Source organism: Hippocampus comes, unplaced genomic scaffold (genome assembly GCF_001891065.2).
Source record: "Hippocampus comes isolate QL1 unplaced genomic scaffold, H_comes_QL1_v1.1 scaffold261, whole genome shotgun sequence".
NCBI classification, from domain to species: Eukaryota; Metazoa; Chordata; class Actinopteri; order Syngnathiformes; family Syngnathidae; genus Hippocampus; species Hippocampus comes.
In genome coordinates this window covers 7,338,431-7,362,811 of record NW_017805824.1, presented here as the reverse complement: position 1 = coordinate 7,362,811, position 24,381 = coordinate 7,338,431, and the positions used below count along the sequence as shown (strand labels likewise).

General features: G+C 42.0%; 2 protein-coding genes across 8 annotated transcripts in view; both read left to right on the top strand.

Annotated features, from left to right (window-relative positions):
- Positions 1–17,771, top strand: part of znf609b (zinc finger protein 609b) — an 87,811-nt gene extending 70,040 nt beyond the window's left edge. For 3 of the 4 annotated variants that reach the window (XM_019886717.1, XM_019886719.1, XM_019886716.1), the window contains 5 exons: positions 5,969–6,056; positions 7,907–10,226; positions 10,741–11,110; positions 12,449–12,805; positions 15,483–17,771. In XM_019886717.1, the coding sequence (XP_019742276.1) occupies positions 5,969–6,056; positions 7,907–10,226; positions 10,741–11,110; positions 12,449–12,805; positions 15,483–15,526 (3,179 nt within the window). In that variant the 3' untranslated portion in view covers positions 15,527–17,771. The remainder of the gene's footprint in view (positions 1–5,968; positions 6,057–7,906; positions 10,227–10,740; positions 11,111–12,448; positions 12,806–15,482) is intronic. The other variant, XM_019886718.1, reaches the window with a different exon arrangement.
- Positions 17,772–18,963: 1,192 nt separating this feature from the next.
- gramd2aa (GRAM domain containing 2Aa) overlaps positions 18,964–24,381 on the top strand; it is a 28,416-nt gene continuing 22,998 nt past the window's right edge. Inside the window, exon 1 of one of the 4 annotated variants that reach the window (XM_019886965.1) lies at positions 18,964–19,179. In XM_019886965.1, coding sequence (XP_019742524.1) covers positions 19,064–19,179 — 116 coding nt within the window. In that variant the 5' untranslated portion in view covers positions 18,964–19,063. Of the gene's footprint in view, positions 19,180–20,619; positions 21,082–24,381 lie in introns of those variants that run through there. The other 3 variants (XM_019886967.1, XM_019886969.1, XM_019886968.1) reach the window with 3 other exon arrangements.

The window sequence follows — 24,381 nt, the reverse complement described above, 5'->3', positions numbered from 1 at the left end:
TTTTTTTTTTTAAATGAGTATATTTGAAATATCCGTGATGAACTAAAACTCCGATAAGTGAACCGCCAAGTAGCAAGGGGTCACTGTAGTCAATATACGGGGGAAAATTCTAACACTCTTTGGTTTCAGGGTTCCTCAGAATGTTTTGTAAATTATTCCAAAGGAAATTTTGATAAATCTGCAGTCTTGATATACTTGAGTCATAAATTTAGTCTTCGGATTGCGTTACAAGAAGTTGCCAGAGTGAGGCCATCGAGACCTGTGCCTTGCACCTCAAATTGGCCTGGAACTCCTTTTTTCCAAGCACGTAAATAGCCTTGAAAACATCAATCATACCCCTGAAGGAATTGTAGTCCTCGCCAGTGTTTGTCATAAGATATCATGTTTGCTATATACATGTCAACGGGTGCATGAGCGATGTGTCTTTGGCAGAACCGTCTCTTAATCTCAGCACCATCTCCTTAAAGGAAAACACCAGAGGGTTTGTTTAAACAAAATGGCTGTAGACTTTCCCAGCTGACAAAAGAAAAAAAAAAAACCTCCCCTTTTTCCAAATTGTTTTCAAGAGTGAACGCGTGTATCACATTCAGATTGAGACAAAAGGTCCCAACGTGTCTGGTTGCCCTTTTTAATGTACTGACACAAAAAGTAAGCACATTTGGATGCATTCTTCTATCCATCAACAGCTGCATGTGGCTGATAATGTTCCAGAAGTGCAAAGCATACTAATGCGCCCTTCTTCTGCCTCTCCTTGGGATGAGAAAATTGACCTTCTCACAGGCTGTCATTCCTGTCAGTGAAAGAAAGCAACTTCACATTTTACGTCCTATGAGCCAGATTGTAGCCTGCAAACATTTCAGATGGGGCCCAGATGGAGTCCCTGTAAAAGATGTCGGCTTAAAAATAAAACCCTTACTTGGTGTTTGTGTCTGCTCGCCACGTGTAACCGATTCCTGTCTGACTGAGAACAATGTTTATGTCATTCCTGGTTTTCTTTTCTGTTGTAATACAAGTGACACTCATCAAGTTAAACGCGAGACAATGCCTGATTCCTAGTATGTATATATCTTTTTTTTTCCACTTGAAAAGCAGCTAATTACGTTCTTAATTCATATATTCATTTCTTTAAAATCGGGGGAGGAGTGTGATCGTGGCCCTAAGCCCGTAATGTCATTAAAACCTCTCATTTCGTTCAACACATTCATCTCAGAGGGAGTTCATGTCCAGTGTGAAAATCGGCCTATTAGAGATTTAACGGGCATATATAGGATGGTCAATTGATCCTTTTAGCTAATGCTTTCACATCTTCGGGTTCTTCACATTCATGTTATGGCATGCGCTTCTTATTTGTCCTTGACTTTCTTCGACGTACGATGGCTTCCTGACATTCTGGTTAGAATGATTACGAAGTTCTGCTTCATTTTATCCACTACAGTATACCCAAAAGTGCAGTCGAGAGATCCCTTTCAAAACAAACTTTAATGAAGTAAAAACTGAATATCTCAAATGCTTCATTTATCAGAGTGAGAGTTTTCAGGGTATCTCACCAGCTGGATTTCCTTTTTCTTCTGTCGACGATGATTACTGTGACTTTGGTCCTCTTCATGGCACTTTATGATTGGGAATCAAAAATACCTGCTGGTGCTCATCAGTCTTCACATAAGCTAACTTTTAATTCAAACTCTCTTTCCTTCTATGTGTAGAGAGATGAAAATCCGCTTTCAAACATCGGATGTCAAATTCGATGTTTGACAAAGTCACTCATTAATCCTACTGAATCTTTCTTGAATGTGTGCAGAGCAGAGATCAGCCAGTGAACTTGAAAAACAGACGACTTTCTAGTTTGTCCTCACTGCAACCTTGTGAAAAAGTATTCAAACGGAGGAGAGGTTATGACTGGAACCGCCATTCACCTTTGCAGCTGCACAAAATACTCTTGGCTTAATTTTTCTTCTCATATGAGCCTTTTTTTTTCCAACTAATCCCATATAAGTACGCAAGAGAGTCAGGGGGGCCTCCCAAAGGCTGCCATGTGTTGCTCAAAAGCACTGAATGGAAATGAGCGGTAAAAAGACTGGCCATTCCTCTCATTAATGCAGCCTTCACTCAACTGTCTTGGGTGACCCTAATGAGGGTGTCATTAAGTGGGCCAGTGTGCGGCGAAGCAGTTTTAATTTGTTTTATTTTTTGCTCTAAATCTTTCCAACACTTTTGTTCACGTCATAGCAGAAAAAAAAGAAATCTCAAGTGAATTGAGTAAGTTGAGAAAATTGGACTTTTCCTGAAATAAACCTTGATACTCAATGATTCTTGACTTTTTTTTTTTTTTCATTATGTGTTTGATTGTTTCATGTTTTGACACGGTGCCCTAAATTCTGGCACTAGTAAACGGAGTAGTGTTGAAAGAACGGCAAATTAAGCTGACGTTTTTGCTTCCAACACAGACCAAGTATGTATCCCGTTTTGTGCCTTTGTGCATAAATGTATGATTTACATCCATGAAAAAAGACGGACTGCCAAGACTGAAGTTGCTTAGTCGAAACAATGAAACAGATGAAAATATGTCATCATTTAACAATTTATAACTTCTGTGCTCAACTTTATTATTTTTGACAAGCAGTCCAAATACACGTCACAACTTATAAGAGGAAAAAAAAATCTTGTTGCCTGACTTGAGTGTTGTTTCCCCTATAGTCATAAAAACCATACCTGATGTTTTTGCAACACCGTTCTCAATCTTTATATGGTATACCCAGCGAATCTTTTTCCAGTGGTTTCTTGTACTTGACGCATGCGCTTGTTTTGCTCCGTGGGCCTTTTTGTGCACAAACGGAAAGGAGCACATGTACAACACTTTGGTGGTCTTTTCAAAAGCAGATTTTCAGACTAATCATTCTGTGTTCCTCCTTGCGTAGGTGCTGGAAACTATAACGGTTATCCCAACAACATTGTTTCCTCGTACCTTAAATTCAAGTTCTTCTGGTTGACAGCACGACCGCCAACAAGTTCTCAAGCTGACCAAAAAAACAAAAAAAAAAAAAAAAACACTCTAGGAACTAAAAGCCATTGTACCAAATGGCTTAGCGCTACGTCCAGTGTTTTCCAGGAAGTCCTTCCCATAATTGTTTCTGCATTCGAGCCCTCAGGAATAAGGTGGCTAAGCTTCAACTATCGCCTCTCAGTGCTCGAGTGGTCATAAATTTGTGTTTTGAAATAATTTTCTGTCCTGGTTTCGTCCACATCTTAATTGTACTTTGCAAAACTTAAATATGACTGTCATAGTAGAACAGAGCAGTCCATTCAAAATAGAACTTGTTCTTTGGTGTGCTCGGTAATTTGTTTCTTTTTTTTTTTTTTTTTCCTTGGCGGTTACCCAATTTTGCCTGTAGCTTTGTGCGCCAGCATTTTGATTTGGTTCAGTGGCCCATTTCCTTCAAAAATATTGAAGCATGCCACATTCAATTGAATCACTCTTCATTCATTTTCACATTCTCTTCTTGACAATAAGATCTTAATGCAGTAAATGATTCTCTTGAGTTTGAACTTGTTTTTTTTTTTTTTTTAATGGACCTCGCCTCTATTTGGAAACTGGTGTCTCCGCCAGCTGATTTACGCAGAGAGATGGGATACATCACACAGGAATGATCACCAGTCTTCACAGGACTGACAAATAGAAACTAGACAACCATTCACCCTCTAACTAACGCACACTTATGTTATTGACAATGAGATGTTTTTTAAGTTTTCTGTTAATGTTTAAACATGGTCGATATGTTCTTTTCGTAATTGTTTACAAGATACTTTTGTTTTGCTCCGCTTTGCTTCTTTATGTCATGTAACGGTGTTTATAAAAAAAAAAAAGTTGTAGGTGTTGTTTCCTTGCTTGTGTGAAGCACATTGAGTAGCCCTGTATATGAAATGTGCTATGTAAATGAAGCTGCTTTGCCCTGCCTTGCCTTGCCTATTAACCATAACTAACCCAAAAGTACATCCATATTCAATTAGGACTGAGCTGGTTGGGTTTGACGGGACGGCTGCCAAGTTACTTAGGAGGCACCGTATTTCGAACAGATTCCAAGTGTTGCTGAAAAAGGTTGGAGGGGATTGAAAAGGGTTATGGTTCATTATGTGATACTGGGAAAAATTAACAGTTATATATTCAAGAGCTGTTGCCAGACATAATCAAGGATCAGTTGAAAGTTCAAAAGTGACTAATACTGTTACGTATAGCTGACTTTCTGGTTTTGCTGAATTTCCAGAAAATCCCTCAACGATACCAAATTGATCATTACACCCACAGTAAAGACGCCTATTCCACTAAATGATGAATTATTATTGTTATGTATTATACTATATTCATGCCCAGAAGGTAAATGTCTTAGACTGTGCGAAGACTTTCCATTTTGTACAAGATAATTCCGATTGAAAATGTTTTTTTCACCATGGCTTACTGCTTGCTAAATCTAAAAACCGTCACACTAAAACGCATAACTTAAAGTAGTAAGGCGAGGCTTCAGCTCATCTACTCATTCATTTGCCTTTTCTTTAGCTACGTCCTACCACGACAGCTGCCCGAGCAGTTGGGGATTCTAGCCAGCTGTTGAAGGCATTTTGGAACAGGTCAAGGATTTTTTGTGATGTGCTGAAGTCGAGATATATGATTAAAAAAAAAAATATTTGATACCCTGCAGACACAATTGATAATCACGCGTGTTTAGGCCTGAGTGGAAGAAACTTGCATACTTGTGAAAATACTGGAGAGCGACACGTGCTTTTTGCATGCTTTTATAGACCAGAGGCGGGGGTGGGGGTGGGAGGGTCACCACTATGACCCGTGTGTTGGAGGGGAAAATATTGTGAGTGGAGAATGGTTCTCAGTTTGAAAAGAAGCGATTATGAAGGAGAGAGGGAAAATGAGGTGAGCAAGAGTGGTTTCCTCAGCTAATAAAATGCTCTGAGGGATGGAAGCTGCCAGCCAGCATTCCTGTGCCATTAGATAAGTTAGCTCGCTGCAGCCCTTAGTTTCTCCGCAGTGCTGAAGTGGCAAACTGAGGTCACCATCACAGCAAAAGTGAGGGGGATGAAGTCAAGTTACAATGTTATTTAGCACCATGGTTTCCCTTCATCATCCGAAGCTGCTTGTCTGGTAATGTACAGTTCAATGAAATAACTGCAGGGCCCACGCTTGTTTGATTTCATGAAACGTCTTTGTCAACATTTCTTGACGTAATTGTCACGTTTTATTGACTTGACAAGCGGTGCCAGATTAAACGTACTTGCTTCCACATCTTGGTGTGGGGAAAAAAAATAGCACCTTGAAGTGAGATCTCGCTGAACTAAGTTTAGATTTGAAATGCAATGTCAGATATCCGACTCGAAATAGGTCGGATTGTGTCACTCAAGCGGAGCGCTACCAAATTCACACGTGTCAAATATCGGCACAGAAGTGATAGATTGTTGTAATTCCAATGAAGTCAACGTGCTTTTCTTGCACACTTGGGCATCTCCAGCTAAATTAAACTGTTCGCCACCACATTTATTAAACCCAAGAGCTTATCTCGGTTCAAGAAGTAATTCAGAACCAAGTCATAGTGTTTCGAGTGAGGTAGGATCGAGGAATGTCAAAAATGATAAATAATGACTCTCCAGGGAACTGTCCTGGACTGCAAGAAGGTTTATTTGAACGGGAAATGTGCTAAGTGCATTTTCCCTGGTAACCTGAGTGTGATCATTCCCAGAGGGACCTCCTGTCAAGTAATTTGGGAGATTCAGTCATAAATCAGTCCCCAAACCATTACAGTATTAAGAAAGGGCTTTGGCTCATGTGACTGTCTTGAAAACCTCTTTTAAAACCCTCGGCTAAAAGATCCATTCATTGATTTGAAAGCGTTTTCCTACTCTTATGAATTGTAATTTACAGATGTGATATTCTTTATTGAAATATGAATCTTTTTTTTTTTTTCCACAGGCATGTTGGTGGTAAATGTTACTTGGAGAAACAAGACTTATGTGGGCACACTTTTGGACTGTACACGGCATGACTGGGCTCCACCTCGGTAAGAAATGTTCTTCTTATAAATCTGCTTATTTTTATTGAATGACTTTTTCCTGGTGTCGACAACTTCCGATTTGTTCTCGTTCGCACTTAAAATAGCATGTCAAGGGATCTAAAGTATTTGCGGTTACGTTTGGATGACTCAACGCATCCTGTCTACCTTACACCCACTCAGGCTTGCGCTACTTTTCTGTGTGCAGCTTGTTCCCATGTTAAATCGCTGGGCTTCTTTGATAGGACATTGGTAGACTTAATTGTCCTGGAAACGTTTCTCTTTCTGCTTCAATTCTCAAAGGGAAGGCTTTATCAGACTCGAAATACTTCTCATCCAATGTGTCGGAAAATGAATATTGCCGTGATCGACAAGATACGGGATCTAGTTTCTTCAATTTGCATAGTGTAAGCCTTTCATCATGATTGATGCATCTTCCCTGTTTCAACTGCTTTCTGTGATGAAATGAGAAAATATTTATTGCCGAGAACTTGTATTGTGTATTCTTCTGCATCTAAGAAAAAAATAGTTGACCTGAGTATGATCCTCCACGTTTTCTTGATTGTTGTTCTGGCTGGGCGAGTACACAAAACATTCTTCTTAACTGAGACCATGTCTGAAACACAAAACCGCATTCCACTAAAGTTGGGATGTTCTGCAGGATGTAAATAAAAGGAGAATACAATGAATTGCAAATCCTTTTCAACCTAGGTTCATTTGAATGCACTACAAAGATACGTAATAGGGCTACCACGGTAGTCACCAACGGTAGTCGTGATTCGTGGACTAATCGGATCAGATGTAAATTGCATCGTATCATACTAGCAAGCAGCTGCTCTTCTATACCCATCATTTGCTTACAGCTTGAATTCTTTTAAGGTATGTACAAATGATTATGAAAGATATGTAAAGTGATAATACATTAAACATTTCTGAAACGTTACAGCTTCTATACCTGCATTCCTGACATGTTTATAAATGATGGCGCAACTTTAATTGAAGGTGATACTGTGGCCTTAAAACTGTAAATATTTACTGCATTTTAAAATGGAACCAGTCGTACACTGGTCTGCATAAAAACATGTGTAAATCAACATCTTCTAGGACTCTTTATGATTTATAATCCAAATATATTATTAACGATTCTCTATACGGTTTTTCATGTAAACAGACAATTTGTTCATACACTTCATACATACGTAATATCTCTCTCTCTCTCTCTCTCTCTCTCTCTCTCTCATATATATATATATATAATCTCCATCCACCAATGCAACGTTGTAGTAGCTAGTAGCCTTGCAAAATGCAGCACAACTACTCTGGAATCTTAATATGCATCATCTCAGAAGTCTAGACACCAGCAAATAGTCATTTCGTTATCATACTACAAATTCATAATACAATATTGTGTCAAATGTTGCCTTCTCGGCATCTATTGCAGCCCGGTCATCCTGAAAGGGGGATTCTCCCATCTGCGGCCCCTTCTCACGGTTTCTCATTTTCCCCCAGATGTTTTTTTTTTTTTGAGTGGTTCCTTGCCCTCCGGGGGGTTAAGATCAGGGGATGTCGGTAATATTTGTCAACTGTGGGCATGTGAAGCCCTTTGAGACTTTGTGTTGATTAAAGACTATATGAATAAATGTGACTTGACTTGAAATTTCCAGCTTGTCTCTCACCATTTCAGTTTGACTTGCAGGGCTAAGCCCCTTAACAATGATCTCTAAATTGTTTCGAAAACACAGACACTCTGCGCTATATTTGACTGCCATTATGCTGACATTCATACATTGCCAAATTGTTCTTGAGCGATTGGCTAATTTACCTTTTACAGTCATCACAAAACATTCTTCTGCTTCCAGGTTTTGCGAATCCCCTACAAGCGACTTGGAAATGAGGAACGGCCGTGGCCGAGGTAAACGGATGAGACCAAACAGCAACACCCCGATCAACGAGAACAGCAACTCATCAGACAACAAAGGCGCCACCAACAACAAGACCCGCGCTGCTTCGAACAGTAAGGGCCGAAGGGGCAGCCAGACACCATCGGAGCGCCGCACTCCTCCCAACAGCAACACAGAGGATATTAAGGCCAGTCCCTCCTCAACTGGAAAGCGTAAGGCCAAGCCTGCATCGGACATGGAGCCGAATTCAAGCTCGGAAGACACCAAAGGCAACAAACGCATGCGGACAAACTCCAATAGCGGAGGGGTTGGGCTATCGGGTCTTCTCATTCCTTCGATCAAGACTGAGCCACTTCCACCTCCCCTTGATCGGAGCTGTCCGTCACCTGCTCTGATTGATTGCCCTCATCCCAATTGCAACAAGAGGTATAAGCACATTAATGGTCTGAAATACCACCAAGCCCGTGCCCACACGGAGGATGACGTGAAGCTGGAATTAGATGTCGACAGCGAATACGGGGAGGAGTCCACCCTCCACCCTGAACCTGAGAACTGTAACGGTGCATCGATTTCACACAAGGGGTCCTTTTCTCCAGCACGGTCAGTCACACCGAAAGGAAGGAACTTTGAGGTCCAAAGTACTTCGCCATCACCTGGCAAGTTTTGCTCAAAGCAGAGCAAAAAGAAAATGGCTGAAACGGAACCAGAAATAAGTACACCGATGGAAGGCTGTGATGATGGGGCATGTCTTTCTGATGAAGCCAGTAATGATGGCGTCGATGAAAAAAGAGGTTCTGACAAGTCCAAAAAAGCTAACGCAAAGGCTGACAGAATGGGCCAAAAAAATATGAAGTCGCCACGAACAATTGCCACTGGCCCCTCGGCTCCACAACAGATGTACTCTTTCCCTGCAGGAAACCCGAATTCTTCACCGGGGCTTACCCCCGTTTTGCAAGGAATCCCCAAAAGCCCCCAAATGAAAGGCACACAGTCCAAAACCCCCGCCGTAGGAGATCCTCCCGCAAGCAGCACCAAAGACAAGAAGAAGAAAGACAAGAAGAAAAAGGATGGTGGAAAGGACGCTGACAGCCCCAAGTCGATGGGAAAGGGGGGGAGGCTGGAGGAAGGAAAACCATCATACGCAGAAGTCCCTGAACAAGGAAATAAGGCCGAGGGGCTCCTCAATGGGTCTTCAGACCCTCATCAGAGTCGGCTGGCAAGCATCAAGGCCGAGGCTGACAAGATCTACAGTTTCACAGATAATGCTCCCAGTCCATCCATTGGAGTAGCCAGTCGAATAGATGGCAGTGGAATGCCACAGCCTCTTACACCTCTTCACATGAACCAGAATGGCGCTGACAACTCATCTGTGAAAACTCACAGCCCAGCCTACTCGGACATCTCCGATGCCGGTGAGGATGGTGAAGGCAAGCTAGAGAATGTCAAAAATAGGACAGAAGACCAGGCACTCAGAGAAAGTGTCAAAAAAGCTCTTTTCCCAAATCCGCCACCCAACAAAGAGTCTCCGTACTATACTGGCTATGAGACGTATTACTCGCCCAATTATGTCAACCCGAGTCCTGGTGGACCAAATCCAGCCACACCGGTGACGGAAGGTCAGGTCAAGATCAAAAGAGAGGATGACCAGGATCAGGGTGAGGAGAAAGTCAAGGTTGAAGTTCATGAGGATCGCAAACCTGATATCGCCCCTGCCCAGCATCAGCAGCAGCAGCAGCAACAGCAGCAACAACAGCAGCCCTCGGTCATTCAACAACGACCCAACGTGTATATGCAACCACTTTACTACAATCAGTATGCCTATGTACCCCCATATGCGTATCATTCAGATCAGGCGTACCATAACCATTTAATGAATACCAACCCAGCCTATCGACAGCAATTTGAGGAGCGTCAGCGACAAATGGCAGAACAGCACCGTGCCGCTGAGAAAAAGGCGGACATGGCCATGAAAGAAAGAGAAGCTTCCATCAAGGAGGACTGGAAACAAAAGAACGCGATGCAGCCAAACCTCTCGAAAACCTCAAGTCAGTCTGAGACTGGAAAGACACCACAGCCTACCAGTAAATCCAGAGATTCACCCTCTGAAGTTTCATCCAAATCGATGGGAAGCATCAAGGCGGAGGACCTCAAGTCCCAGCAAGTTGAAGGGCTAAAGATGAAGCTGACAGAAGGGGGCCACCATGGGAAGGAGGACTCAAAGCAAGCGCTTGATTCAAGAGCTCAGGCTGGTGCAGAGCAGGCTGTGTGGTACAGACAGGTAAATACAATTCAAGAGTATCATCAGTAGAACAAGGGCCTCACTTAGAATAGTGGCATACGAGTATTTCTGACGATGGCAAACAATATCTACCTTTTAATCTCCCTCTCACTTTCAGTGTCACTCGTATTTATGTAATAGATTTTTTTTTTTCTCCCTGCCACGATGCCTGAAAAAGAGCCGTTGATCAATGAATCACTGATAAGAATTTTCATTGCTGCTTTGCATTGACTTTTGCATTGATTGAATGTAGGTGTAAAGAGGGCAAGGACATGCAACATTTACAGGAGCTGGAGGGATTTTATTTGCGCACACTTTTCTTAGTCTTTTGTGTGCACTACATTTTCTTCTTACATCTGTGCACACACTTACGTTGGAATCCTACATGTTTTTTTTTTTTTTTTTCGTAAATGCGAAGTCAGATGTCTTTTTTCTGTCAGGAGTCTGTTTTGGTGTTGACCATATAGTTTTCCGCTCTTGTTATCATTGTGTTGCTTTTTTCTCTGACCACCAGCAGTACCCTGAGAGCCAAAAGGCTCAAGCGGAAGGTGAACACCAACAACAACAATCTCGGTGGAAAGATGAACGGGACAGAGAACGGGAACGCGATAGGAAATCAAAGGATGACAGGTGCAGGCCAAAGGACTCTCAGAGCGGGCCTAAGGAAGACGGCAAAGAAATGACTGACCCCAGAATTAATTCTGAGGAACTTCGGACCTTGAGCAAAGACTCTCGTACGAATGCCCACTTGCAGTTCTCATCACCACTAGCGCAGCATCAAGGATACATGCCATACATGCATGGTTACCCCTATGGACAAGGGTATGACCCCAACCACCCTGGTTACAGAGGCATGCCTTCGGTCATGATGCAGAACTACCCAGGTAGGACACTAAACTATGCTTTTGAGGACATATAAAACATTACCCAACCAGTTGGGAGCTGGCAAATAACCCATTGTAATCATACTTTATTTTCATCAATCTATTCAGTAGAATAATACAAAACGAGCCAACCATTGCAATTATGTTTGAAATTATCAATATCCCAAATGTATTTTCTCATCAGCCTGGGTGTCGTGCTCAGCAGTTTTCATGTTGTTTTACTGGTAATTGCAGCCATTCTTGTGAATTGTAAAGCTGCCGGGGCCGGCTTTAATCACGCTGTAATCACTTCATGTTTGCAAAATTCAGAGTGGGAGTGAGTGGTCTCTGCATGGGAGATTTCTGAGAGAAATAAAACTCACTGGCCTCAAAATTCAGTCAGTAAAAAAGAACATCCATTACTAAATGGGCGTCTAACATGGCATCAAAAGTGATCAGTCTTGCCGTGCCACTCCAGAGAAATGACAGGAAAATTAATTATCTCAACAACTTAAATCAACTGCTGCCTCTTTGACACAATCATTTGGAGATAGCGAGAGACACTGTACATTAGACATGGAATGTTTATTACAATGACCTTGGTGACAAAAAAGCACAGATTCTTAATGTAGTGTATTACAATGTTGAGATCATTTATTATATAGACCTCAAAAATCAAAATCTGGACTCTGTTGTGAAAACAAACACATTTTTATTCTAATACGGTTTCAATCTTGCTGGCCACTCCTGTAAAGGCTATCAAGGCAGTGTATTAATGCATTGGTCGCAAACTTTGCTGCTGGCCTATCACGGAGTTTTAGTGTGAGGGGAGTTTGCAAACATGGACTCTGGACCGGAGAAACTGTTAGCTTAGCTGTGAGCTAGCTAGCTAGCTGGTATAACGGAACACAGATGGATTTAAAACTTAACCAAAAGCGAACAAACACCCTGTGTTCTGCTGTTGGCCAGTGTACTGCGAGGGATCCTGGAGGTTTCACTAAGTTATTTGAAGTTATTTTAAAGGAAAGCCGTTTGTGTTGGTCGAATACGTACCCTCTGATACGTTTTGAAAAATGGGAATATGCGGCTTGGTGAATCTTTTTGGGCAACATATGGCATACAAATTCACCCCATGAACCAGTCACATCAAATTGAATGCTAGATATTTGAAGATGGGACTATTACGACAGTTTTCAGCAAAAATACAATTAATGAACCACTGGAATGGATTCGATGAACCATTGGAATGGAAGACACACACACACATATTACATTAGCATGTCCACCTGACAGTAACGTAATTGCCCTGTTATTCTGTATAAGTCCGAAATTAACCCATCCATCTTCCTATTCATCTAGGTTCTTACCTTCCTGGAGGTTATCCTTTTTCTCCGTACGGCAGTAAAATAGCTGGAGCTGAAGAGGCCAATGACAAATCCCGCACGAGCCCTACTGTCAACAAAATGGCTACAGACTCCAAAGCTCTAGACATCTTACATCAACACGCCAGCCAATACAAAAGCAAATCTCCGACAGTAGGGGACAAGCCTTCCCTCGACAGAGAGCGGGAGCAGGACAGAGGAGCTGGTGGAGAAAGGGATCGGGAAAGAGATCTAGATCGGCCACGCTCCTCGCCTTCCCAGCGGATCATGCCCTCTCACCACCACCTGGGATACCCCCTGCTGTCAGGGCAGTATGATCTGTCCTACGCCACAGGTCAGTCAGCCCTCACTTGCACTTTCTTCTTCCTTTGAGGTTTATTTTCATGACAACAAAGCCTGTCATGATAATTACGATATTACGATAAAATGGACATGGTCGGGTTTTTTTTTTCCAAACTCGATAAATGGTCACTTACTGTACGTGTGTGTGTTTACAAACGTCAACAACATTCACTTGCGCTGCCTAGTTCCCTTTGATTGCTGCTGTGTGCGAATTGGCACTCACATGCACACACAGAAACTGGGGATGGAATGGCTTTTTTAATGGATTGTTGCAACTGTTTCAGTTTGGCTGACGTGTCCCATCGGTTCATAGGCAGACGCAACTCCTTCACTCATTTATTGAGCTGCAGCAGTGTACATTAGCGTTAATAATAACCAATCAGTGACATTGCAGCTGGCGCAACTATGCATTAGGCTAGCAGCTATCTTAAACAGTGCTCTTTTTGTATTAATTGCATTGCTTGTTGATTCTTATATTAGTTCTGCGAGCATTTGCTCCACCTTCCAGGACCTTAAAGGGACTGCCATCTGGCAAGAATACATGTTTTGAGCGCCAAAATTAACACCAAGACCAGTGTATCGAGTCTCTATCAATGCAAGATCTCTGGTCCATCGTGATTTTGCGATGGAGAGATTACAGCTCGCTTGAGTATCGCTATAAGTTCAAACAAACGCGTCAGTCTTATTTAATCATTTCAGCTTTTATTTAGGCGAGTATTTAGCCAAATGTAGTGTTATGTTGATAATATGGTGGCACGACACATCATATTATTTAACAAGGTCCAGCGTGCCGTGTAAGCCTATAGTTTTTATAATGTTATTTTGATGTGTGAGATCGGTGTTTGTGTGGCGGCGACTCTGCCGTCCCGGCCCTACCGACTTGGGCCTCGAAACCGCGCTGTCATCGGCTTGGGAGCACAGGGTGCAAAGTCAGCGGCTTTCAAGGCTCCGAGGAGTGAGGTTTTAATAACTTCAAGTTAACACAGCGCAAGCCCGCTCCATTTACATTGGTTTAGCTCTGTTGCTTCAAACGTAGCAACTGAGTGTTTCACTCTAGGCATTACTTACAAGATTTACACCCAATGCAACCATTACACTAACATAAAAGTTTGGTTATTCTTGGTTTGAGTGGTTATGCCTGGAGACTGGGGAAGGACGGAGGGATTACGTCTCTGCTCAATGCATGTTGACACAAGCGCAATCAACCATTCAAATAAATGTCAGGGAAACACAAGCAAACTTAACAAACTTATTGAAAATGTCCGTCTCACTTCCTGGATTATATTCGTTTAAAAAATAAATAAATAAATAAAAAAATACATTGTGTTTACACATTCAAAGTGCACTTCAGAGCACTTCATTTAAAAATAAAATTGCAAATGAAAATGATAACTGCATGAAATAAAATTAAATTACAAATTAAATTTGTTTATCCTTTGGCTCCAGAACTTCCACGAGCCAAAGGCTGAGCTGCACTGTATTAGTTTATGGAGCAGACATGTAAGCTAAAGCGTGTGGCCGTTATATTCCCATTAATGAAGTTTACGACCCATTCCTGTCCAAATGTGGTTTTCACACAAATTCACCCCGTGATGCATGTTAAATATTTCAATGTACGGGTGGTCCTCATTTTATACCAGAGTTTGCCTTCAGTGGCAGCTATTTAACCCCATTTTCTACTTAAGTGGGAACGCCCTAACCTTCCCTAATGCAGTAATAAAGTCATAATTAGAGTAAATCCTAGAATGAGTAATATGCACAAATGAAAACAAATATAGTAAGGATGGTGCTAACTGACCATCTCTTCTTGCGCCGCATGGCCACTTTGATGTGGTGTGTCTGGACCATCGTAAACTGAGAACCCCCACTGCCCCCCCCCCTTTAATTTTTTACTAGCTGTTCGCGACCCACCCAAAATGGCTCAGCGACCCACTTTTACGGCCCAACCCACCAGTTAAGTCACCGCTTTAGACTGTTAAATTACACCAGACAGCCAACTGCGTTTCAAACGCCAAAACCTGAATAGGCTAAATGACCGATGACAAAACCCGCTTCAATCACTGCAAGTTTGTCCTCTACAACGATTGTTGCCGGTTAGCAAGTAGCAAGCTCCTCCACCCAATTAAAGGTGAGAACGGCAAGCTGGAAATAAAGAAAGGAATGCGAAAGAGACGGTGGCTTATTAAGAGAAAAATGCACCACCCACATTTCAGCTCCAACAAATGTAGGGGGAAGATCACTCTGACCTTTGCACAGCCAAGAGTATCAAGCTACTAGTAGTTGATGAAATCCTGCTCTGTGAGTTTAGTTTTAGTTTTGACTTATCTTCGTATTCTTTCCCCTGCGTTTGTCTAAAGAAAAATGGAGTCGTTGCAGGTACTCTTTGCTGTGCTCTGCTGCCGGTCTTGTATATAATATTCAGCGCAGCCAGCCCCTCAGCTCATCCATTTTAAGCAGGTCTTCTAAGGACAAGAGGATCACACTGACGATAATGGAGTTGCAGACTGAGCATGAAAATGGAGGCAGGCTGCACTGACATCTAGTGGAGGCGCTTGCGAATTACAGCTGTAAAACCTAGCCGGATGTTGAGAAAAGTAAATCGGGATAATTGCCATGAATGCGACATGTGAATTGAAAATAAATGAGTTTTTGCTGTGTGTCTTCAACAGGCAAACCTGACCGCCACACCTCAAGCCTGCAAAGGTTCATGTGACTGGCTCACATGAGAAAAGGATGTCCCAGGTGTTCTCTTTTAGACATCAGTTCAATGGTGTTTCTGTGTGCTTAGTTGATCTGCCCGAGTGTTGGCAGCTCGTTCACGTCTTTCTTCCTCATAGAAAGAATCTCAAAGCTTGGACTGAACTAATCCAGGTTCAAAGCCATCACTCTCTCCCTTCATGCAGAGGAAACACCTCGTCCCTCTGATTATCTAGTCTTTGCACTGTCAACAAATACAATGCAAAAATGGACTATTGGACTTTTTCAGATTTTGTTTTGGCTCCATTATTTTTATTTTTTATTTTTTTGTCGTGTACGGAATAATCTAGTCGAGGATTTGGGGGGAGTTGGGTGACTCGTGGCAAAGGGGAGTCCAATTAAATTAAAGACTTGCAGAGAAAATCTTATTGAGATGAGTTCAACTTTATGTCACCGACATTTTGTATGCCGTGACGCAACGATATATCCGAAACTTGACAAATGTTTGGTTCTGTTTGATTGGGGACAGGGGAATATGGCAACTGCTGCTTTCTTCAGAGACTTAAGAGAGCCCGAGACTGAAGTTTTCATTCTCACTGTCACAATTATTCCCACCTCTAAAATCCTCAGTTACTTCTTTCAGGGATGATGTCACCATGTTTTTGCGAAGGGACCTCATGCACCTCAACCGAGAATAATCGACGTGGTCAGTGTTTGCGTTTGTCAAACTACTCAACTTCAATAGCGGTGGTCTTCTTTGAATGTCTGAATGCTGGTGTCAACGCTGCTTCGCCTCATAATGAAACGGAGAGTGAAGCCACATGAGCTAGGGTGACACTTGTCGGGATACACCAAGCTTACTCTGCCTTGATAAGTTTCTGTTCTGCTGTAACATCGACCTTCCATGGATAAATGACATGGTTGAGTCCCAGAACGTGCGCGGACCATTTCTGCATCCCTGCGGACGTCTGAATCACGATCGATATTCGGACCCCTTGCAGCTCAATGTGTCCGTCTGTGGCTGATGCGACTTCACTCCTGATTCATCTCGTTGTCATTATTTTTGGATTGTTTCTTCAAGCAGCTGGCTTTAGATCAGTCCAAACTTGATACCTTGGTCAGCTGCTATCTGGGATGTAACATCATCATCTGGGGCACATACTCATTAGTGCAAAAAAGATGAATACGAAACATACATCATACACAGTCAGTGGTGGGTGAATTCAATAAATATATCCACAATGTCCTCTTATTCGTGTGTTCACATACGTGGTGCTGCAGTGTAAATCCAATGTTTGCCATCAAGTCATGCCCAAAACTATAACCGGATACCGTACTCCGCGTACAAATGTGTGTTTGTCTGAACAGTTGGCTGGGTGAGAAGAGCGTGTCTGGGACTCCGTTGTCATCAAATACAATCACATTTTTGCAGTCCTTTGTGTTTGTTAGCATTGTTGCCCAGCCCGGAGTCGGATTTGACAGCAGCTTGCAATCCTCCACGTTCTTGGCCTTCCCCAAGTCCATCCCAGCCATTGAGCAAAATCGCATCTCCTCGACGTATGTGCATTTTAAAGATGACGAATGACTGAATCAGATGAATGTGATGGTGTTTGATTAGTATTTAATCTGTAAAGGTAATCTAGGCAGCTTCGATGTTGTCATTCAAGTCAGTGAGGTTTTAGTACCAGCAGACTGCATACATACAGTATAGTTTTATCCAACAATGGTTGTGACAAGTGCATTTGTTCGCTCACAGAGTAGTACTATTATCTCAGTAGTCGGCAAAGCCCAGTGAAAAATCGAAACTATATTCTCAAAGTGTATGAAAAGCCAGAAAAGTTTGTTTGCTTTCAACATTAATGGAACGTGCTTGGCTCTTGTGTTTTGTTTCAATGGTGCAGAGTATATTTATTGGCCAGCAGTCGGTGCCTAGTTGAACATTCTTATGTGAAAACACGGAGACGCTCGCTCGTTTGTCCTTTCCTGACCCCGATTTTTGTCGTACAAAGACACCCCCTCACCCACCACCACCCCCTCAAAAGTACCCACAGAGGTGCTTGCAAGGATGTTTACAGTGTCTTCTTCTGTGTGAGACATTCAGAACTCTCGCCCTCCCCCACCTCCTCTCCTCTTTTCTCCCTTCAGGAGTTTGTGAAAAGTGTACATTACCATGTTTCTTTTTTTTTTTTTATACAATACTCTGTAACTTGCCTTTGTAAATTTGGGCTGGAAAAAAAAATAAATCTTTTTATGAGACAATCTGTCCTGGTAACTGCTCCCTCTCTTAAGCTTTCCTCACTATCAGAGCATCTGTAATAGCCGACAACGCACCGGTTCCTCCAAAGTTGAACACCCCACAAGTGGTACGATTCTCTGCGCCCATCATAATGATGTTATGTCGGATGTTACATGATTCGCCATCACATTTCCTGAGACGTCAGCTTGCTTTTCATCGATGATCTTTTCAATTTGCAGAACAAGGACAATATTTTGAATTCGACAAGCCATACATATTGCTGTCTGAGTCATGGCGGATGTTACATGATTCGCCATCACATTTCCTGAGACATCAGCTTGCTTTTCATCGATGATCCTTTCAATTTGCAGAACAAAGACAATATTTTGAATTCGACTACAAGCCATACATATTGCTGTCTGAATCATGGTGACCAGGTGTGCCCTGCCTCTTGCCTAAAGTCAGCTGGGACCGTGATCCAGCTCACCCGCAAACCAAATGAGGACAAGAGATGCAAAAAAAATACAGGAGTCCTCATTCGTTCAGTGATTTGCAAGATGTGGCAGAATTTGTTACAAACACCTGCTTTTTAAAGCTAAAGTAGGATTTTCAAACTGTTTCCAGCACAAGACAAATGCAATTTGAAAAAGGGTGAAGAAATGAAACCAAAAATCAGTTTGCCAAGAATGTGCACAATGACATCTTTGACTGACCTCTGTTCATCTGTCAGTGACTCCGTCATTCATGTAACAAAGTTGTTTTGTGTTAAACTACATGCCGGGATTTCATACCCCGAAACGAGTTCACCATTATTTAAGCATCTCCACTTTTTGTTTAGCGGTGACATCATGTTTCCATTTCTCAAATGTTAAATGCGTGCCTTGCCTCTATAAAGGCTAGCAAACACTGGAGTATGTGTTGTCTTTCAGGGTTAGTGAACATTTTGATCAATTAACCATTTGTCAAAGTAGTACCATTTGTCACTGTGTGTTTGGACACAGTACATGATTTGTATGTGCCACCAGTGCTGGCTGTCAGCTGTGTGCATTCGCATAATGCGACATCAGTGACAGAGAGCCATTAGGCTGCCCATGATTTTGTTGAGTGTAAATGCGGAATGTGATTATCTTCTGTGCTCTGGGCTCAGGAGAGGGAGGGCTCGCCCGGGAGGGAAGGAGAGGAGGGCTTAAGAAACCAACGTGCTGAGCCAATGGCTTTTCCCCATAAAGCAGCTGGCCGCCATCAGGACGGGACGGGCCGCTCGCTCCGAGGAAGGACACCTTGCCGGACGCGGAGGCCGTCTCCCAGGAGGTGTTCATGGGATGCACTATCTACGCAGCCAGCCCTAAGGCCTTGCCTGCAGACGAGGTGGCCGGCCAGGACACGTACTGCCGCCACCTTCATGGGAACTGCAGTCAGAGGATCGCCGCCAGGTAAGCCACACAGGCGAAGTGCAATGTATTGGATCACGTGCTACATCCGCTGAAGTGGCAGCAAATCGGTTTTTCCTACCTGAGGGCTCCTCTTCCACCTGGACCAATCATGGAGAACTAACTAGAATTGAGCAACAGCTGATGCTGTGCCTCATGTTTACAGTTAGAGCGGGAATCTCGAACTTTGAAAAATTATATCCCGATATTTTATGATGATGATATCAAGATACTGTAATTGATTATGCAATGTTCTATGTAACAATATTGCAGGGCAGGGTAACAATATTTGTATAAAATACGCAATCACTCAACATAAAAATGTGAGGTGATGAAGGTGAATTTACTTATTCATTATGAACAGCAAAAACCTGTTTCAAGCATGTTCAATAACACCGGTCAACAGCGAATTTTAATCACAGACGGCTTAAAAAAAATCATTTTTGCTTTCATTTATTGTTTTAAAATTTGACCTCTAACAGCTTGCTCAACACTAATTTTACCATGTGTTTTAATTTATGGTTACAGCGGATCCGAAGGAAAATCCACCCATTGTCCTAAATATTATATATATATATATATACACACACACACATACTAATATGTCATTCTATTATTGTTGTTATGAAATCCTAATGGGTTCGAGAAAAAAAACAAGGGCACGTTCAGCGCAACCCCCCCCCAAAATAAACTAATGTGGTAAAGTGTAGTTTTACTTTATTCAAAAAAAAATCTAGTAAAACTTTATTAAGCAGTGTAATTAATGTTGATGTAATACATGAGAATATCGTTGACGTCCAGTGAAAAACGCACATTTCCATTGTTGTCATTGAAAGCATGTTTACGTTTAATGGGGTGTCCGAGTTTTGGAAATCCCATTAACGTAAACATTTTCGACATTAGTGTTTTTCACAAGACGGCCACGATATACAGGTAGATTTTTTTTTTTTTTTTAATGGAACACTCCAAATTGACATAGAAACATTTATAACGTGTACGTGTATCAAAAATGAATCTACCTGTATATCGTTACTGCCCTGGGAAAAATATATACTTGTGTCGATATAAATATATTGTAAACATTCGTGTGTGTGTGTGTGTGTGTGTGTGTGTGTGTGTGTGTAAAAAAATAATCTACCTTTATATCGTTGATCTCCTGTGAAAAACGCGTACGTTTATTTTTGTCATTTTCAAAAATATATACTAAACATACGTGTGCGTGTGTGTTTCACAGGACAGCAACAATATACAGGTCAAATGATCAGTCTGGGAAATCGTTTCGACATCCGATTATCGGGCCATTGCTGATTTTTATCAGGAGTGTGCGTGTGTGTGTGGGGGGGGGGGAGACATTTTTCCCGATTATCGGCATATGTGTACCTTGTGGTAAGCAAAGTATTAAATACAGTACAGTACATGTATTGGATGATGCAGATGTTAAAGAGGAATAACTCTCGAATTGGTGTTTCTGGGTGTTATGACGGAACGTGCGCGTGAAATTGTTAACCAGCGAGTGTTTAGAGTGACATGTGAGATCTTGCAGCAGTGAATTAAGCGAGTTATCCTGGGCGTCCGTGGCGTGGAAATAGAAATCGGCGCTTGTAATCCCCTCGCAGAGCGCACAGGGCCTGGTGAGGCCACATTGGGCTCTTGGTAAGCTCAGCCCACCTTCTCGCCACAGCCCGACGCACTTGAGAGGAGCTTGAAAGTGCATTGAGCGCTCGTCCTGCTAGCGTTAGCTTGGCGGATTTAGTGACAGTCGTGAAGATTGTCGCGGTCATTCGCAGACAAAGACGAGACAATGCCTCCATGGAGGAATGCGGCGCGCGCCTGAATATTATTTTGGAGTCGACAAAGTTACGACACAACCTTAATACGACGTTGCAGACAGTTTGAGAGCTACAGGTAGGCAACATCGAGGATTTGTAAAATTGCCACAGAGAGAAAATCATTTCCGGCTCTATATCAAAATAAAATTATTTCGACACTTGGTTTATGGACTGAAAATTGTTTCGGTTGCATATTTTGCTCCTCTCAGTGTGGTAAACCCAGCTTGTTTTTCCTTCATACGCGCTTTATTGTACACCGCGAGGAAATATGAGCATTTATTACTTGTACGATCTGAGGAAATACTTTATTTTGAATACCAAATGGCCGTGTTGAGATCACAGGCACACTTTGTCTTACAATGGAAAATATACCGCTAATGAAAAGGACAAGTGCCTTCTATTTTCACTTTGCAGAACTTAAATGTCGTATGCTGTTACATTCAGTGACAATCTCTCGATATTTGTCAAACAATCATAACAACAAAAAGCCATGTCAGTGAACCTCGTTTATTTTATACTAAAGATTCAGCTCTGTAGTAATGCCCTTGTAAATACAGCAACAGACTTATTTTTGTTTTTTTGCTTTTAACTACACTCGACAACCTATAACGTTCCATTTGAACTCAATTACGTCGTTTTTTTTTTTAAATCGGGGAACGTTTTTTGGTTTAAAGTACAAAACAGTCCTTGTTGTGGGAGACATTTGAAGCTTTGTGTGGGACTTACAAATACACTTGTCTTCAAAGTTTGTTTTGAGGTGCTTGCACAATGGGGAGGTTATTTCAGGAGGTCTCAAGCCGTGCACATATCACTGAGTCCAAAGGCTGAACACTCATCCGTGAAATGAAGAATAGAGTGCTTTTGTAAACAGTCGTAACTGCACAAGTGATCACTGCTATTAGTAATTTAAAAAAAAAGGTTAAAATCTGACTCTGTGCAATCATATTTCTTACTGAAAAAGCAGGCAGAGAAATTAACTTTTTGAAATAACTGCAAACTTTTTTGCCTTGCACTTCTGGGATGAATACAAATCTCTAGAGGTCCACACGCCCAACACAAACAACTCATATTGCTTTCACTGATTTTGCTCTGTTCAAAAATAAAATCCCACACATTTTAAATGCAGACTGTTAATGTTTACTGAATGTTCCTAGTGTTTATTTGGCCAGACGGGCAACTATTTCTGTCCAGGGTGAACATACACAAACATGTTGATGGAGGGACCATTTAATAGTGTTTCTATGCCTCTGTGAAAGAACTCAGAGAGATGTTCTTGTCAAGTAGTGCATTGGCCAGCAGCATTAACGAGATTACAGTTAACTGGATTGAAGGATGCCTAGTGACAGCACAAAGCAGTTTGTCTACACTGACAATGAGGAGAGGTGGAAACCTTTCACTGAACGTTAGCGTCAAACATGTTTAACTGCGCAGAATGGCATTTGGAACCCAACAGGCCATGGCTGTCATGACATAAATGCCCAGATTAAAAAAAAAAACAAAAAAAAACGATCTTGAATGGGCTGGTGTTGCATGAAAAATTATGATGTGACATTTTTCTCTTACTTCATGTGTACCAACCAAGAATAAAGTGACCTTTTATAGTCATGGATTTAGTGACTTCTCCATTTATCCATTCTCTGAAGTGTTTGTTCCACTTGAGCTGAGGCCTAACCCAGCTGACTTGGAGTGAGGTGTGACAAACATCCACCCTCACATTCAGACCAATGGCCAATATTGAGTTTTCGATTAACCTAGGAAGTCGAGAACCTGGAGAAAATCCTGCAAGCACAGGGAGAACATGCAAACTCCACACATGAAGGCCGAAGCCGGAATCAAACCCTGCACTGTGAGGCCACCGTGCTAACCAGTCGACCACCGGGCCGCCCTCAGCGGAACACTCTTTGCCTTAAATAACACACAGAAACCCTAGATCACCCCCTAAGGCCGGTTGTTATCGAAGACTGAATTACAATATTACATATTATTACAAGGCAGACATGCAAACCACTAGTGTACTATGCTACCAAGTTCGCGGCTTATCAGTATTACAGAGTTGTTGGCATAAATAGGAGTATTATAATGAAGAATGTGATCATTAATTCTGAATTATTCTTTGAAACTGCAACTGAGTAACTTGGTGTTTTCTTAAAAGATTTGACAGGATTATGATTTTTATCACGAGGAAAGAAAACTGAGCATTTTCTTTGGCTGTTTAGAAATTCCCCAGAGGAAAGTATAGATGTGCATGATTATTGATCATTGATGAAATGATGACTTCTCTGAGTGTGTGGGGAAAACAGCACAATGTTGGCCCTGCAGTATGTTTAATCTCGACACTACTAACCTGACTGACTGGTTCTGACGTTGGTTTGTCCACAAATGCATCAGGAAAAAGATGGACAAATATTTGGAAACGGATTAGTAATTACACAAATGTTTGAACTGTCATGTTAGGCTAATCAAATCAACACTTACATAAATTGCATAAAAGCAACAAAGAAAGCAAAATACTGTATGCCCAGAGTGCACATTTCACGATGCTGACTTAACTGAGGTGTTGTAAATTTGCTGATGTTATGCATGACATCGTGCCTGATGTACAACTCATAGACAGCTGTGGCAGTGAATGACAGTTTCATTCATTAAGAAAATCACTTCGTAATGCTTTCTCTTTTTAAGATCTTCAGGTGCCACCATTTTTTACAAACTTCCCAATACTTTGAAACTGTGCATACCTTTTCGTCTAGGAGTCTTCATTTTTAAGCCACTGATTTGTTGCATCTTGTTCCTCCAAGCTACATCCTGTTAAGGAAGTTGAGAACAAATGCTTTTGAACATTGTTTTCAAATGAACAGTCAGATCAACTCAGACATCCCTTAACTACTAGCTTGAAATGTCCACAAACGCTTCTCTTATCTAATTACAACAGGCCCTTCACTACTACTTGCCCCCCTCTGTGAACCCCTTTGTGATCACAGATAACCAGTCAGATGGAACCTTTCAAAGCAGGAAGCAAAGTTGTTTGAACAAGCCAGTGGCTGACGTGAAGCTTCTGGCCAATTAGAGATAATCCGTTGGAAAGTGCGTACGTGAGCCTCTTTCCATCAGCACCTGTAATTATTCAGGGCAGGTGCTAACAGCCTCCACACTCCCATGGGACATTATGGTAAAGCACGGCTGTGTTTATGTCTGTGTGTGTGTGTGTGTGTGTGTGTGTGTGTGTGTGTGTGTGTGTGTGTGTGTGTGCGCGCGCGCTCGCCCGTGTGTGTGCATGTGTGTGTGGGTGTGTGTATTGGTGCTGAGTATCTGCGATATAGCCAGAGCACGCTCTGTAAAGATAGTTTTAAGTGTAATTACACTCTCATATACAGTATAT